The 15,016-nt window shown below is 41.6% G+C and overlaps 1 protein-coding gene across 24 annotated transcripts in view; it reads right to left on the minus strand.

Moving 5' to 3' along the window:
- LOC129814510 (discs large homolog 1-like protein) overlaps positions 1–15,016 on the minus strand; it is a 254,606-nt gene that overhangs the window by 7,211 nt on the left and 232,379 nt on the right. For 15 of the 24 annotated variants that reach the window (XM_055867690.1, XM_055867689.1, XM_055867687.1 and 12 more), the window contains 2 exons: positions 10,768–10,864; positions 8,997–9,038 (listed from right to left, as the gene is read on the minus strand). In XM_055867690.1, the coding sequence (XP_055723665.1) occupies positions 8,997–9,038; positions 10,768–10,864 (139 nt within the window). Of the gene's footprint in view, positions 1–8,996; positions 9,039–10,232; positions 10,267–10,767; positions 10,865–15,016 lie in introns of all 24 variants that reach the window. The other 9 variants (XM_055867694.1, XM_055867692.1, XM_055867683.1 and 6 more) reach the window with 3 other exon arrangements.

The raw sequence follows: 15,016 nt of genomic DNA on the forward strand, positions 1-15,016 counted from the left end.
TGTGAGAAATCATTAGTGGCTCGTTTCAGCTTGTTATTGATACCATGCCTTGTTCTGAGGTGTTTTAACGGATTTTGTGTCAATGCTAATATGGCTTAGAATTCGCTAGCTAGCTAACAAACAACTGTAACAATGTATTTGAGAGACAAGCACTTATTGTAAAAATGTATTTATGTTTTCAAAAACATAGAAATATAGCTTAAATGTTGTTAACAATCTAAGCCAGCCCAGTCTGTTTTGGCCCTTAGTTGCGCAAGGCTCGGTTTTGTTGCTAAACAACCAACCCGTCTATACAGTGGGGCAAAAAAAGTATTTAGTCAGCCACCAATTGTGCAAGTTCTCCCACTTAAAAAGATGAGAGAGGCCTGTAATTGTCATCATAGGTACACTTTAACTATGACAGACAAAATGAGAAAGAAAAATACAGAAAATCACATTGTAGGATTTTTTATGAACTTATTTGCAAATTATGGTGGAAAATAAGTAAGTATAAGTATTATATTATATATATTATATATTATATTAAATAAATAAGTATGCTCCAGCTCCTTCAAGTTGGATGGGTTCCGCTGGAGTACAGCAATCTATAAGTAATACCACAGATTCTCAATTGGATTGAGGTCTGGGCTTTGACTAGACCATTCCAAGACATTTAAATGTTTCCCCTTAAACCACTTGGGTGTTGCTTTAGCAGTCATGCAATAAAACGCAAATTAATTACTTAAAAATCATACAATGTGATTTTCTGGATTTTTGATTCCGTCTCTCACAGTTGAAGTGTACCTATGATAAAAATTACAGACCTCTACATGCTTTGTAAGTAGGAAAACCTGCAAAATCGGCAGTGTATCAAATACTTGTTCTCCCCACTGTATATTACATTTACATTTACATTTAAGTCATTTAGCAGACGCTCTTATCCAGAGCGACTTACAAATTGGTGCATTCACCTTATGATATCCAGTGGAACAACCACTTTACAATAGTGCATCTAACTCTTTTAAGGGGGGGGGGGTTAGAAAGGATTACTTTATCCTATCCTAGGTATTCCTTAAAGAGGTGGGGTTTCAGGTGTCTCCGAAAGGTGGTGATTGACTCCGCTGACCTGGCGTCGTAAGGGAGTTTGTTCCACCATTGGGGTGCCAGAGCAGCGAACAGTTTTGACTGGGCTGAGCGGGAACTGTACTTCCTCAGAGGTAGGGAGGCGAGCAGGCCAGAGGTGGATGAACGCAGTGCCCTTGTTTGGGTGTAGGGCCTGATCAGAGCCTGAAGGTACGGAGGTGCCGTTCCCCTCACAGCTCCGTAGGCAAGCACCATGGTCTTGTAGCGGATGCGAGCTTCAACTGGAAGCCAGTGGAGAGAGCGGAGGAGCGGGGTGACGTGAATTGCACACAGGTGTACTTTATTTAACTAATTATGTGACTTCTGAAGGTAATTGGTTGCACCAGAGCTTATTTAGGGGCTTCATAGCAAAGGTGGTGAATACATATGCAAGCACCACTTTCCGTTTTTTATTTTTGGGAATTTTTTGAAACAAGTTTTTCATTTCACTTCACCAATTTGGACTATTTTGTGTATGTCCATTACATGAAATCCAAATAAAAATCAATTTAAATTACAGGTTGTAATGCAACAAAATAGGAAAAATGCCAAGGGGTTGAATACTTTTGCAAGCACTGTATATACTAGGCGGTGTCAGAGGAAGGCCCAACTTCCGCACCTTTGGCCCCGTTTCAGGGAAGTCAAAAGACACAGACATTATTAGCATACATAGAGTACGCCTTGAATGGCTACCCGAATGCTACAGATACTGACAGGCTTCACCTGTTGAAGCGAATGTCGAATAGACACGTGACAAGGTTAATCCGTCTAAAACAGCAACACGTGCCAAACGATTACGCAAACCTTGCCACAGTTTTGAAAATAGAATTCAGTGGTTTCCAATTCGCAAACACGACAGCTCGCTGGTTAAGACTGTCAAACAAGCTCGGAATGAACTACCACAAGCATAGGCTTCGTTCAGCTTACTTTGGCCTACTCACTGAAACAGAAATGTAAGAGCTATTACCATTCAAACAAATGTTTCTGTCGAACATGTATCCCAACTTCATTAACTACTTGGGCCCTACAGCCCACGTTGGTTTGCCAATCTCAGAACTCAGAGAGCTTGCAAGCACAGCTTTTGATGCATCAAAATTGAGCCGTGTGAAGAGCCCTGACATCTCAGTTTTCAATATTGAACAGGAGCACTCACTCCAGTTAGAGGGTGCATTATCAGGGATATGAAAGTTGAGAGATGATGCACAACAACGGTATCTACCACGAAATCACAATACCGACAACGTCGCAAGCGAAATGACTACCACTACAATCAACCTGATCCCTACGTTCCTACACCCAACCCACACAAAGTAACAGGTAACAAAGGGTTCAATGACGATCAAACTGAAGACAAATGTTCTCAAAAAAATCTGTTAAGTACAGAAACGCAAACATTTTGAGAAAGAGGAAAAAGATAAGTTGCCATGACTAGGCTTGGATTTTCCGGAGAACAGCTCCACCAAAATTAACACCACTAGCGAGGATGTAAACTATCACTCAAAACCCTATCCAGGGCCCACTCGATCAAGAAACAAGCCCACGGGCTTTTGACTTTAGACTCAGATACCAGTGTTGCGACAAGGCAAACATCGCAAAAGCCAATTCCACTCAAACTCCGATAAGTCGATCTGTTTTCACCATGAATACAAATAACACATCACGCCGTTGCGAACAATCACTCCACTTTGTGGAGATTATGACCACAAAACGCATCTCTGAAAGTCGCTACCTGGAAACAGTCCTGGAGTACTGCTTAACCCATGATGCGCTAATTGATTCGGGCTCGACAATATCGATCATCTCTCAAATATTATTTAATGATTTCAAAAGGGCTGTGAACCCAGCCCTTTAAGTTAAAAATGGAACGCTGCGACACTAAACTTTGAGGTTTCACTCGATTACCTCGCCTCTCACAATGAGACTCATGCTGAAACTACACTTCCAAATGTATCGCTTGTTCACTGTATGTTACCAGCCTCGAAACTGAACCCCTGCTACTCGGAGCAGACTTGATGGATCATTTGGTCGCACTGATGGATTGGAAAAACAACCAATTGTGATCACAAGTAACCGTGCCGTCTCCACTGACCACATTGCCTTCTCTTAACTCTGGCTGCAACACAGTCATCCACAAGGAGTATCTGAAGACAGGACCCCTTGGGAAAAATTGATGGTACAGAGTCTGACTCAAGCAGATATTATGATATCTTGTCAAATTCAATCAGCAAACCTGATATACTATTCTTTTCATTTCGAGTGAGCAACTTCCCTCCTCCTTGGAGTCATGCGATACTGTAGCTGAAATTAACTTCTCTTGTCCTTCAAACACTTCCTCAAGCACTGCGCTCGTCTAAGGAAACAAAGCATCAACGTTTAGAGTGGACTCTGCTTCCGATGATACATTTTGCGCTTTGAGGGGGACTGAAATCCCTTCAAATGAACGGTGTCAGGTCCGCCACTGACCCATTGACTCCAGCTGGTGAAACACTGTACGATATCGGCGAAAGATATCCTCATCTCAGTTTGCAGGTACTGGAACAGTAGCCACACGTGGACGCTGTGGTGAATGGCAGGCCACGACAACCACTGAGCGTTTTGAAGCACAAACACCAGGAGATTTGGTTTAAAAGTTACAGCCAATCTACTAACAACACGGCTGCTGACAACTTGTACAAAGGGTCCAACTTTTTCGTTTGTGCCTCGGACACCAACAGCAACCGCTGGTGGTGGGAATACTGGAACAATATTTCTAACATAGAACGTGGGGAATGGTCAGAGGCGACCCAAAATAACACTAATATCAGTTTGGTTGTTATTTTGTGATGTCATTCAAAATGTTAAAAAGGAAATACTGTTACTTGAAAAGTATACACACTGCATGTAAGACGTGTCCATCCTCTGCGTTGTGCATGCTACAGTGGTTCTTCCTTTAAAAGTTGCGTCGTACTCCAGCACAGCATGCGGACTGCCTCAGAATTCTATGGCACGTTATTTAAGTGTTGTTGCCATCAATGCTAGTTAGTGCTAGTTTGACCACCAGAGGGCATCTTTGAGAAGCATTTGACTGTTTTAAATATTGGCTGTACTAGCAAATTTAAAACCGTTTTTTTGTAATAACATAGTATATGAGATTGATTTTAAGTAGATTAATTAATTTGATTAATATTATGGTGTTTCTATTCCAAGAAAAACAAAACCCCCTGGGTTTCCGTCAGGAAAACATGGAGCTTTACAACATGACTCCTCTTTAAATCTGCGTATTTCTCCAAAGCTCAGTTGTCCTGAGTCTGCACAACACTCCCCGTCAGTCCATTTAATTGGTACTACATGGTAATGTAAAAGTTTTTTTTAATGATACAGTACGTAATATTGCAAGTAAAAAAAAAAAATTGGATCACACATCTATTTGATTTATTTGATTTGTTTTGTTTACATTCTTCGTTGTAACCATAATGTAACAAATAATTGAACACACACAACATGAGCAGATTAACTTGGTCAAAAAAATGATATATTAACTTCTCTAGGGTAGGGGGCAGCATTCGGAATTTTGGATGAAAAGCATGCCCAAATTAAACTGCCTGCTTCTCGGGCCCAGAATATATGATATGCATATAACTGGTAGATTTGGATAGAAAACACTTTCCAAACCTGTTACAATAGTGTCTGTGAGTATAACAGAACTGATTTGGCAGGCGAAAACCTGAGAAAAATCCATTCTGGAAGTAGTTTTGTTGTTGTAGTTTTCTATTCAATGCCATTACAGTATCCATTGATTTAGGACTCAAATTGCAGTTCCTATGCCTTCCACTAGATGTCAACAGTTTTTAGAAATTGTTTCAGGCTTGTATTCTGAAAAATGAGGAAGTAAGAGCAGTCTGAATGAGTGGACCCTAAAGTGTCACAGAGCTTTCCATGTGCCCGACCGAGAGAGTGCCTTTCTTGTTTACCTTTTATATTGTCGTTATTGTCCGGTTGAAATATTATCGATTATTTAGGCTAAAAACAACATGAGGATTGAATATAAACATCGTTTGACATGTTTCTATGTACATGTTTCTATGTACGGATACAATTTAGATTTTTTGTCTGCCTGTTTTGACTGCGTTTGAGCCTGTGGATTACTGAAGAAAACGTGCAAACAAAACAGAGGTTTTTGGATATAAAGAGACTTTATCGAACAAAAGGAACATTTATTGAGTAAATGAATGTCTGCTGAGTGGAATCATATGAAGATCATCAAAGGTAAGGGATTAATTTAATCTCTATTTCTGACTTGTGTAACTCTTCTACTTGGCTGGTTACTTGTAATGATTTGTCTGCTGGGCTATGTTCTCAAATAATCGTAAGGTATGCTTTCGCCGTAAAGCATTTTTTAAATCTGACACCGTGGTTGGATTCACAAGAAGTGAATCTTTAAACCTATGTAAAATATGTTTTGTTTTCTGAATTTTTATCATGAGTATTTCTGTATTTGAATTTGGCACCCAGCAGTTTCACTGGCTGTTGAAGTTTCACTGGCTGCTCACGTACCCAAGAGAGGTTAAAGACTATCAGACTGAAAACTCCTCCGTTCATTTATGAACAGATAGTCAATTTGTGCCACAGTTTAGACTACTGATAGATCAGCAATATTTTGGAGACAATTTTGTTTTCAAATAACAGAAAGTTAGTGGTTGTAATCTGAATAAAGGGAAAAAGGCCATTCTTGAAATGGGGTGAGACAATACGCCCTTTTATTTTTGTCTGGTTTGCCATTCCAAATAAAACGTAATTTTTGCTCATATAATTGAAACAGGTTGCTAGGTGTAGGCAAAACCATTCACAGATCTTCAATGTAAAGAGTTTAAACACTGTTTACCATGTTTGTTCAATGAACCATAAACAATTAATGAACATGCACCAGTGGAACGGTCGTTAAGACACTAACAGCTTATAGATGGTAGGAAATTAAGGTCACAGTTATGAAAACTTAGTAGAAAGGCCTCTTTAGTGTCCTGACTCTGAAAAACACCAAAAGAAAGATGCCCAGGGTCCCTGCTCATCTGCGTGAATGTGCCTTAGGCATGCTGCAAGGAGACATGAGGACTGCAGATGTGGCCAGGGCAATAAATTGCATTATCCGTACTGTGAGATGCCTAAGACAGAGCTACAGGGAGACAGGACGGACAGCTGACCGTCCTCGCAGTGGCAGACCACATGTTACAACACCTGCACAGGATCGGTACATCCGAACATCACACCTGCGGGACAGGTACAGGATGGCAACAACAACTGCCCGAGTTACACCAGGAACGCACAATACCTCCATCAGTGCTCAGACTGTCCGCAATAGGCTGAGAGAGGCTGGACTGAGGGCTTGTAGGCCTGTTGTAAGGCAGACATCACCGGCAACAATGTCGCCTATGGGCACAAACCCACCGTCGCTGGACCAGACAGGAATGGCAAAAAGTGCTCTTCATTGATGAGTCGCGGTTTTGGCTCACCAGGGGTGATGGTCAGATTCACATTTTCCGTCGAAGGAATGAGCGGTACACCTTGACTTTGTTGTCCTTAAGCCATTTTGACACAACTTTGGAAGTATGCTTGGGGTCATTGTCAATTTGGAAGACCCATTTGCGACCCAGCTTTAACTTCCTGACTGATGTATTGAGATGTTGTTTCAATATATCCACATAACTTTCCATCCTCATGATGCCATCTATTCTGTGAAGTGCACCACTCCTTCCTGCAGCAAAGCACCCCCACAACATGATGCTGCCACCCCCATGCTTCAAGGTTGGGATGGTGTTCTTCGGGTTGCAAGCATCCCCCTTTTTCCTCCAAACATAACGGTGGTCATTATGACCAAACAGTTCTATTTTTGGTTCATCAGACCAGAGGATATTTCTCCAAAAAGTACGATCTTTGTCCCCATATGCAGCTGCAAACCGTAGTCTGGCTTTTTTATGGCAGTTTTGGAGCAGTGGCTTCTTCCTTGCTGAGCGGCCTTTCAGGTTATGTCGATATAGGACTCGTTTTACTGTGGATATAGATACTTTTGTACCTATTTCCTCCAGCATCTTCACAAGGTCCTTTGCTGTTGTTCTGGGATTGATTTGCACTTTTCGCACCAAAGTACGTTCATCTCTAGGAGACAGAACGCGTCTCCTTCCTGAGCGGTATGATGGCTGCGTGGTCCCATGGTGTTTATACTTGCGTTCTATTGTTTGTACAGATGAACGTGGTACCTTCAGGCATTTGGAAATTGCTCCCAAGGATGAACCAGACTTGTGGAGTCCTACAATTTATTTTCTGAGGTCTTGGCTGATTTCTTTTGATTTTCCCATAATGTCAAGCAAAGAGGCACTGAGTTTGAAGGTAGGCCTTGAAATACATCCACAGGTACACCTCCAATTGACTCACATGATGTCAATTAGCCTATCAGAAGCTTCTAAAGCCATGACATAATTTTCTTGAATTTTCCAAGCTGTTTAAAGGCACAGTCAACTTAGCGTATGTAAACTTCTGACCCACTGGAATTGTGAATGATGAAAAGTGAATGATAAGTGAAATAATCTGCCTGTAAACAATTGTTGGAAAAATGACTTGTGTCATGCATAATGTAGATGTCCTAACCGACTTGTCAAAACTATAGTTTGTTAACAAGACATTTGTGGAGTGGTTGATGAACAAGTTTTAATGACTCCAATCTAAGTGTATGTAAACTTCTGACTTCAACTGTATATTGCAGTGAACACTAGGATTAGCCTACAGTTGGAAATTAATTTAGCCAACGAAATTGTCTCAACAGAATGAAACAAAACACTTTTTGCACATTTAAAGAACTGGTTTAGATGAGGATAAATAGGCCTACAATAATCATAATAATATACAATAATATAATGATAAAACAAATGATAAACATGGAAAGTAAATAAATAAAAGATAGAAAATTGCATCAAACCTGACTAGCGACCTGTCCACTAGAATATTAAAACGTGTCCCCATGGAGGGCATTCCCCTTCTTGGCTTCTTTTCACTATACTCTTTCTCCTCTAACTTTCGTTTTACTTCAGGCCAAGGCTCCCCTCTCTTCTCTTCTCAGCAACAGGTGCACGAGCTGAGCGGCCGGAACCAGCTTCAGCTGGACCTGGCCAGCCTAAGCAATACGTTTTAAGTTGCAATTGGTTGACACAGATAACAAGCTTGCAAAGTTCTTCATCACCTCACCAATTAAATTAACAGAGGACCGGTCCCGGGTTCAATCTTGGAATTTCGGGTCTGGTGGACCCGTGAAGACCTCTAATACACACATGCACACACAGCAACACGAGTGTACATGCAGCACCTGAGTACTTCATCCAATTCAAGCCTCACAAGCCATCATTGCCATAAGCTTAATCAGAGAGGGTTAACTGAGTTAGCTACTGAACAAGCAAAGCACAAGAGCATTATAGTCCATTTTAGATATACAGTAGTACACTCTGGCATGTTGGTGAGGGGCATGCTACAATTAATTGGTCAGTTGTTTGAGGCTAACGTTGGAGTCTTCTCCATGCGTCCGTCCCAAATGGCACCCTGTTCTCTATATAGTGCACTACTATTGACCATATCCCTATGCAGTGCCATTTGATACGTACCTCAAAGTAAAAAACAAAGCATTAAAGGTGTTAGGATCCTTTGTTATGTGGACAAATCATCAGAACCAGCCATTCACTCACACAGCGTGGCCATCAGTAAAGCATTAGCTAGCTGATCACTGGGCAAATGTTGCCTCACACACGGACATATTTAACGTACTGATTTGGTAGCTCACATTAGCACTGCCAGTGCAGTATTATACTGTGTTGTGGCGCAAGGCAGAGAAGCAGGCATTCATTAATTGGGCAGTGGAAAACTACTTGTAGACTTACGGTAACTACTTTCACTATCACTGGCATTGGAAGTGACGTGTTCTGGAATTAGAACAAAGCAGCAACGTATGGGTAAGTAGCCTAGAGTTGCAAAATTCCGGAAACTTTAAAAGAAATCTGGAAAATGTCACAGCTAAGTAGGCACAATGGAGGCAATGATACAGTGATTGAAATGAGTGGCTTTTTGGTACAAATTCCTTATGGGTCACAACAATACAGAAGTAAGAGAAACAGATAGGAGATGCTAGTGTAAAATGAGCTAGGTCGTGTCATTGTGATCAATTGACAACACTTTGCATGGTTACAAAAGAAGTGACCCTCACACACATCAAAATTACATCACTTTTTAAGGTTACACACAATGGAAAATAAGATACTTCACTGTTAACCTATACATACAAACACAAATATAACTATTCTGGGGCACGCGTACACATGTACACACAGAGCATGCTCATTCTCAGATTTTTTTAATTTTTTCAAACAATTGAGCCCTTGTATGGCTTCACAAATAGGCAGAACACATTCCAAAGTGACTCTTCATCTTTTGCAAGTCAACTAATCCAAGCCAGCTCTGCCCAGTTCAAGAGCATCCACACATGATTGTTTCATGTATGGGCATATTTCTAGTGGTATCAGTGTAGATGTTTTATTTGAAAAATACATGTAGATGTTGTATGAGGTGATAAAAATAGGCTCTGGATGGAAATGTGATCTGGATGGACTTACCTGGTTTAATAAAAAGTTTTAGCTTATTTCCAAAACGATGAAATTACAACATCCTAAGCAAGGTAAAGATAAGCTAAAACTTTAAAAAGTTAAAAGTTTTAGCTCATCTTTAACTTACCTCAGATGTTTTCATTTAATCGTTTTGTAAATAAAACGATGAGCAAAAAAAATAAGTAAACTATCCCTTTAAAGTACAAACAAAGACACGAGACAGCTGTAAGCCTTCGGTCAGCTCAGTTATTGGATGGAAGAGAGACTGGGGTTGAGATGAGCATGAAGCATTGCTGAGAAACCACTGGAGTAACAGTGTGGAGAATGAAACCGAGAAAGGGGGAGAAGGGACACTGAATGTTTAAATTATATTATATATGCTCTGGGGGCATATTTCACTTGATATCACTGATATAAGGTCAGGAGAAGTGAGAAAATGATAAAGATTGTGAAGAGATGGAGTGTTGTGTATGGGTGGTGGTGGGTAGCTGGATTGGGGACTGGGGGGGGACTTACTCTGGCTTTTGGATAGCATGTCATCAGGGTTGTCCTGTGGAGCAGTCAGCAGAGAGCAAGCCAAACAAGGAAAGAACAACCACAAGGACAAAATGTTACTGGAGTCACAGAGAGAAAGAGACGAGTGGGGGAGGACTACCACCGGACACTGCTGTGGCAATGCAACAGGGTGGCCATCTTGGCTCAACAGGAGAGAAAACAGGCTGATACACAGACTTCATGTTGTTTGTGATAGGCTACATTGCAGCTCTGTCCAATATTATTTAGGGAAATTGACTATAAACCGGCTCTTACGAGAAGGATGCTGGACTGGTTCGTGTCCAAAGTTGTACTGGCCCATTTTTCCAAGTGTTACATGGGTGAATTTTATGTTTCTCTTGTGGGCTGGGGTCATGGTTCGGCCCCTGTTGCCAACACTGCCCCACTGTGTCCGGTGTGCCTTCACTGGCCTCTTCTCCCCTCCCGTGCCTGATCTCTACCATTGACAACCCAGAATGCCCGGGTGTAAACGGTCTCTTGATCTCGCTGTACTTACGGTCAACATCGCTCGTTTCCTGCTCGCTTGCATCCTTGTTGTAGAAAGGGAACTTTCGGGAAAATAGGTTCTTTTTACGCTTGTCATTGAGTGACTGCTGAGGAAGAAAACGAAAGGAAGGGGGGGTGGGCAGAAGGTATGGAGAATGTCTAATGTCGGTATGGAGAAAATATAGAAGCCCCTCACCACCTGGTGCTTTGACTCTGTGGCTAGCCATGTAGCAAGGTTAACATGAGAGCTAAAGGCTGATGTCTACTCTACTTTGATGATGGTGCTTTAGCGGGGTTGGCATGAGAGCTACATTGACAATGTAGCTAGACCTGAAGCAAGATTTGCATGAGAGTTAAATGCTGATTTATACTCTGACAATGTGGCTAGCCCAGTAGCAGGGTAAGCATGAAGCTAAAGTTTAAAAAAATCCAGATACTGGCACAATCGTCAAGCCACATTTCAGAGCTGTATTTATTAAGCTAATCAGCCACTTTAAGACCCAATATATCAGGCAAAAGGCTAAACAGTATATACACTGAGTATACAAAACATTAAGAACACTGCTCTTTCCATGACAGAGTGACCAGTTGAATCCAGGTGAAAGCTATCATCCCTTATTGATGTCACTTATTAAATCAACTTCAGTCAGTGTAGATGAAGGGGAGGAGACAGGTTAAAGAAGGATTTTTAAGCCTTGAGACAATGGAGACATGTATTGTGTATGTGCACCATTCAGAGGGTGAAAGGGCAATATTTAAGTGACTTTGAACGGGGAATGGTAGTATGTGCCAGACGAACCAGTTTGTGTCAAGAACTGCAACACTGCTAGGCTTTTCACGCTCAACAGTTTCCCATGTGTATCAAGAATGGTCCACAACCCAAAAGACATCTAGCCAACTTTATACAACTGTGGGAAGCATTGGCGTCAACATGGGCCAGTATCCCTGTGGAACGCTTTCGACACCTTGTAGAGTCCATGCCCCGACGAAATGAGGCTGTTCTGAGGGCAAAAGGGGGCGTGCAACTAAATATTAGGAATGTGTTTCTATACTCAGTGTAATTAATGCTCATCAATACTGGGGTTAGATATTGATTTCCATAGTGCTTGCTAATCAAGTTAAATGTGTGACAAGGTGTGCAATTTGAGGAATTATGGTTGATTAGTAATACATATTTTAATATAAAATACAGTACATATCTTACACAAGAAAAAGAAAGCCTCAAATTGTTAAAAAAATCCCTGAAAAAAATCCTTGTCAGCCACAAAATAAAAGTATTCTATATCATCAAAACACTAAAAGGAAAATGATGTATCGGTCCACGATGAGCGAGATTCTACCGCTCTGTCAATCACCAATCGTAGGTGGAGAGCCAAGATCACTCATTGGCTGCTTAATAGTGACTGACAGTAGGCTGATAATGCCACTCCATCACAAAGTGAGCATGTGCAAAGCAAAGATGAGTGAGTGGTGAGGAGGCCTCGGAGAAAGCTTGGGAAGAAAAACGAGGTGACCTACGTCATAATTCTTAAGAGGCAATTGATTTGCATGCAAAATGGGATGCAGAGAAGGGAAAACCCCCAAAGCTACCTTTTTGTGCATACACATGCCAAGAGTAGCAATTTCACTGCTTTTGTTTCAGTGCTTTCTTATCCCCTATAATGCTAACAGGATTAGCTGTAAATATCGTCCCATTCCCAATCTTTCCCAAGCTTTAGATAGATCTAGTGACACGAGTAGTGTCTACTGGTTGGGGGCCAATTCAGTCCAACCTGCTTTGGGTTATTTCACTGCATCCAGGGCCATGCTGCACCTAGCGAGTAAAGTTGAAGACTATTGAGATAAACAGAGAGAGAGAGAGAGAAAGAGGGGGAGTGTGAGAGCAAGGAAAAGAGTCGGGTGGTGGAGGTAGTGGCAGAAGTGGCAGACGGTCAGACGTCAATGGCAAGCGTATCTCTCCCTCCTTTTCAACTCATGCACGTTTTGTCTTTTTCGGTTTGCCTTGTTAGGAGTCGGCAGCACTGGGGTGTTTCGGTTGGCGTGCGGGGTACTTTTTGGATGGTAACACATCTAGTCTATGGGCTCGCCCACTCAGGTTTGTCAATGTAGTTGTATTAAAAGTTATTAAAAAAGGGAAATGAATGACAGCTAGACTTGAGGCAGCGTCAGTCAAAAGGTTGTCGACAGACATGCTGTTAAAGAGCTGTCTAGCATTTCCAAACATTAGTCACAATCAGATTGATTAGTATTTGTAATTCAAGTGGCAGCAGAAAGTACTAATCATTGGACTAAAACTATACACACAATTTGAAATTCTGCAAATTACATTTTCTGCTGTAAAATACTGGATCCTGAAATTATTAACACCCTTGATAAAGATGAGCAAAAATGAAATAAAAATTGAAATAATGAGCTATATTGAATGCTCCCAAAAAAATAAGAGAAAGGGATTTTGTTTAATAAGTAATAAATACAGAAATCTCAAAAGTGTAGGGCAAAAGATTATTGACACCCCGTTTTCAATAGTTCCCATTATGAGGATAACGGCACTGAGCCTTTTCCTAAAATGTTCTATGAGTTGAAAATTCCCTTCCCTAAATTATTTATGAGCTCTCGAGTAGCGCAGCGGTCTAAGGCACTGCATCTCAATGCAAGAGGCGTCACTACAGTCCCTGGTTCGAATCAAGGCTGAATCACATTCGGCCGTGATTGAGAGTCCCTTGGGGCAGCGCACAATTGGCCCAGCGTCGTCCGGGTTTGGCCGGGGTATGCCGTCATTGTAAATAACAATTTGTTCTTAAATGACTTGCCAAGTCAAATAAAGGTTAAATAAAAAAATCGAACATTCTCCCCGGCTGCCAATCGCCGTGGCCGAAGCACCTGTCACTCACATGGCTCTCTCAGATATCTAAATTATTAATAGCCAATGCCTGACTACAAGCTACAAGTGAAGACAGACATATCAGAAATGCAACGACGTGCGTCCTTTTCGAATTCCGAGGCGCATATCGAAGATGTTATAACTGTCCACATTTACTTTTCGTCAGCCAACAAGATGAGTAGGCCTAATGAACAGCACAAGCCTATGTCAATCTACTATCCCCCATAGTACAAAAGTTAACCTATTCTATGGGTCAGCTGTCCTTCTGTGCGAGAAATAAATATTCCAAATATACTCTGGGACAGTTGTTGGACGTGATAGATCAAAAAAAAAATTACAAAACAAATGAAGCTGATGCAACAGATTATCTTAAAATGTTGATAAACTATTAGGCAATTTTTCACATAAGTGCAGCAATGTGCATACAGAAATAGGCTATAAACTCTAATATTCCAAAATGCAATTCCCAGGAAAACAGCGGAAATGCTAGCAGTTTCAAAAATATGTGGACACCTGCTCGTCGGGCGATCATTTCAAAATCATGGACATTAATATAGAGTTAGTCCTCCCTTTGCTGCTAAAATAGCCTTCACTCTTCTGGGAAGGCTTTCCACTAGATGTTGGAACATTGCTGCGGGGACTTTCCATTTAGCCACAAGAGCATGAGTGAGGTCAGGCACTGATGTTGGGTGATTAGGCATGGCTTGCAGTCAGCGTTCCAATTCATCCCAAAGGTGTTCGATGGGGTTGAGGTCAGGGCTCTGTGCAGGTCAGGGCTCAAGTTCTTCCACACAGATCTTGAAACACTATTTCTGTATGTACCTCGCTTTGCGCACGGGGGAATTGTCAAGCTTAAACAGGAAAGGGCCTTCTCCAAACTGTTGCCACAAAGTTGGAAGCACAGAATCGTCTAGAATGTCATTGTATGCTGTAGCGTCAAGATTTCCCTTCACTGGAACTAAGGGGCCTAGCCTGAAACATGAAAAACAGCCCCAGACCATTAATCCTCCACCAAACTTTGCATTTGGGAAGGTAGCATTCTCCTAGCTGCTCGGCCATGAAACCCATTTCATGAAGCTCCCTAACGAACAGTTATTGGGCTGACATTGCTTCTAGAGGCAGTTTGGAACTCTGTAGTGCGTGTTAAAATCGAGGAAAGGCAATTTTATGCGCTACGCGCTTCAGCACTCGCCGGTCACATTCTGTGAGCTTGTGTGGCCTACCACTTCGTGGCTGAGCTGTTGTTTCTCCTAGACACATCCACAATAACAGCACCTACAGTTGACCAGGGCAGCTCTAGCTGGACAGACATTTTAAGAACTGACTTTAATAACTCAACCTATGACGGTGCCACATTGAAAGTCCCTGAGCTCTTCAT

This window comes from Salvelinus fontinalis, chromosome 17 (genome assembly GCF_029448725.1).
Source record: "Salvelinus fontinalis isolate EN_2023a chromosome 17, ASM2944872v1, whole genome shotgun sequence".
Classification (NCBI taxonomy): domain Eukaryota; kingdom Metazoa; phylum Chordata; class Actinopteri; order Salmoniformes; family Salmonidae; genus Salvelinus; species Salvelinus fontinalis.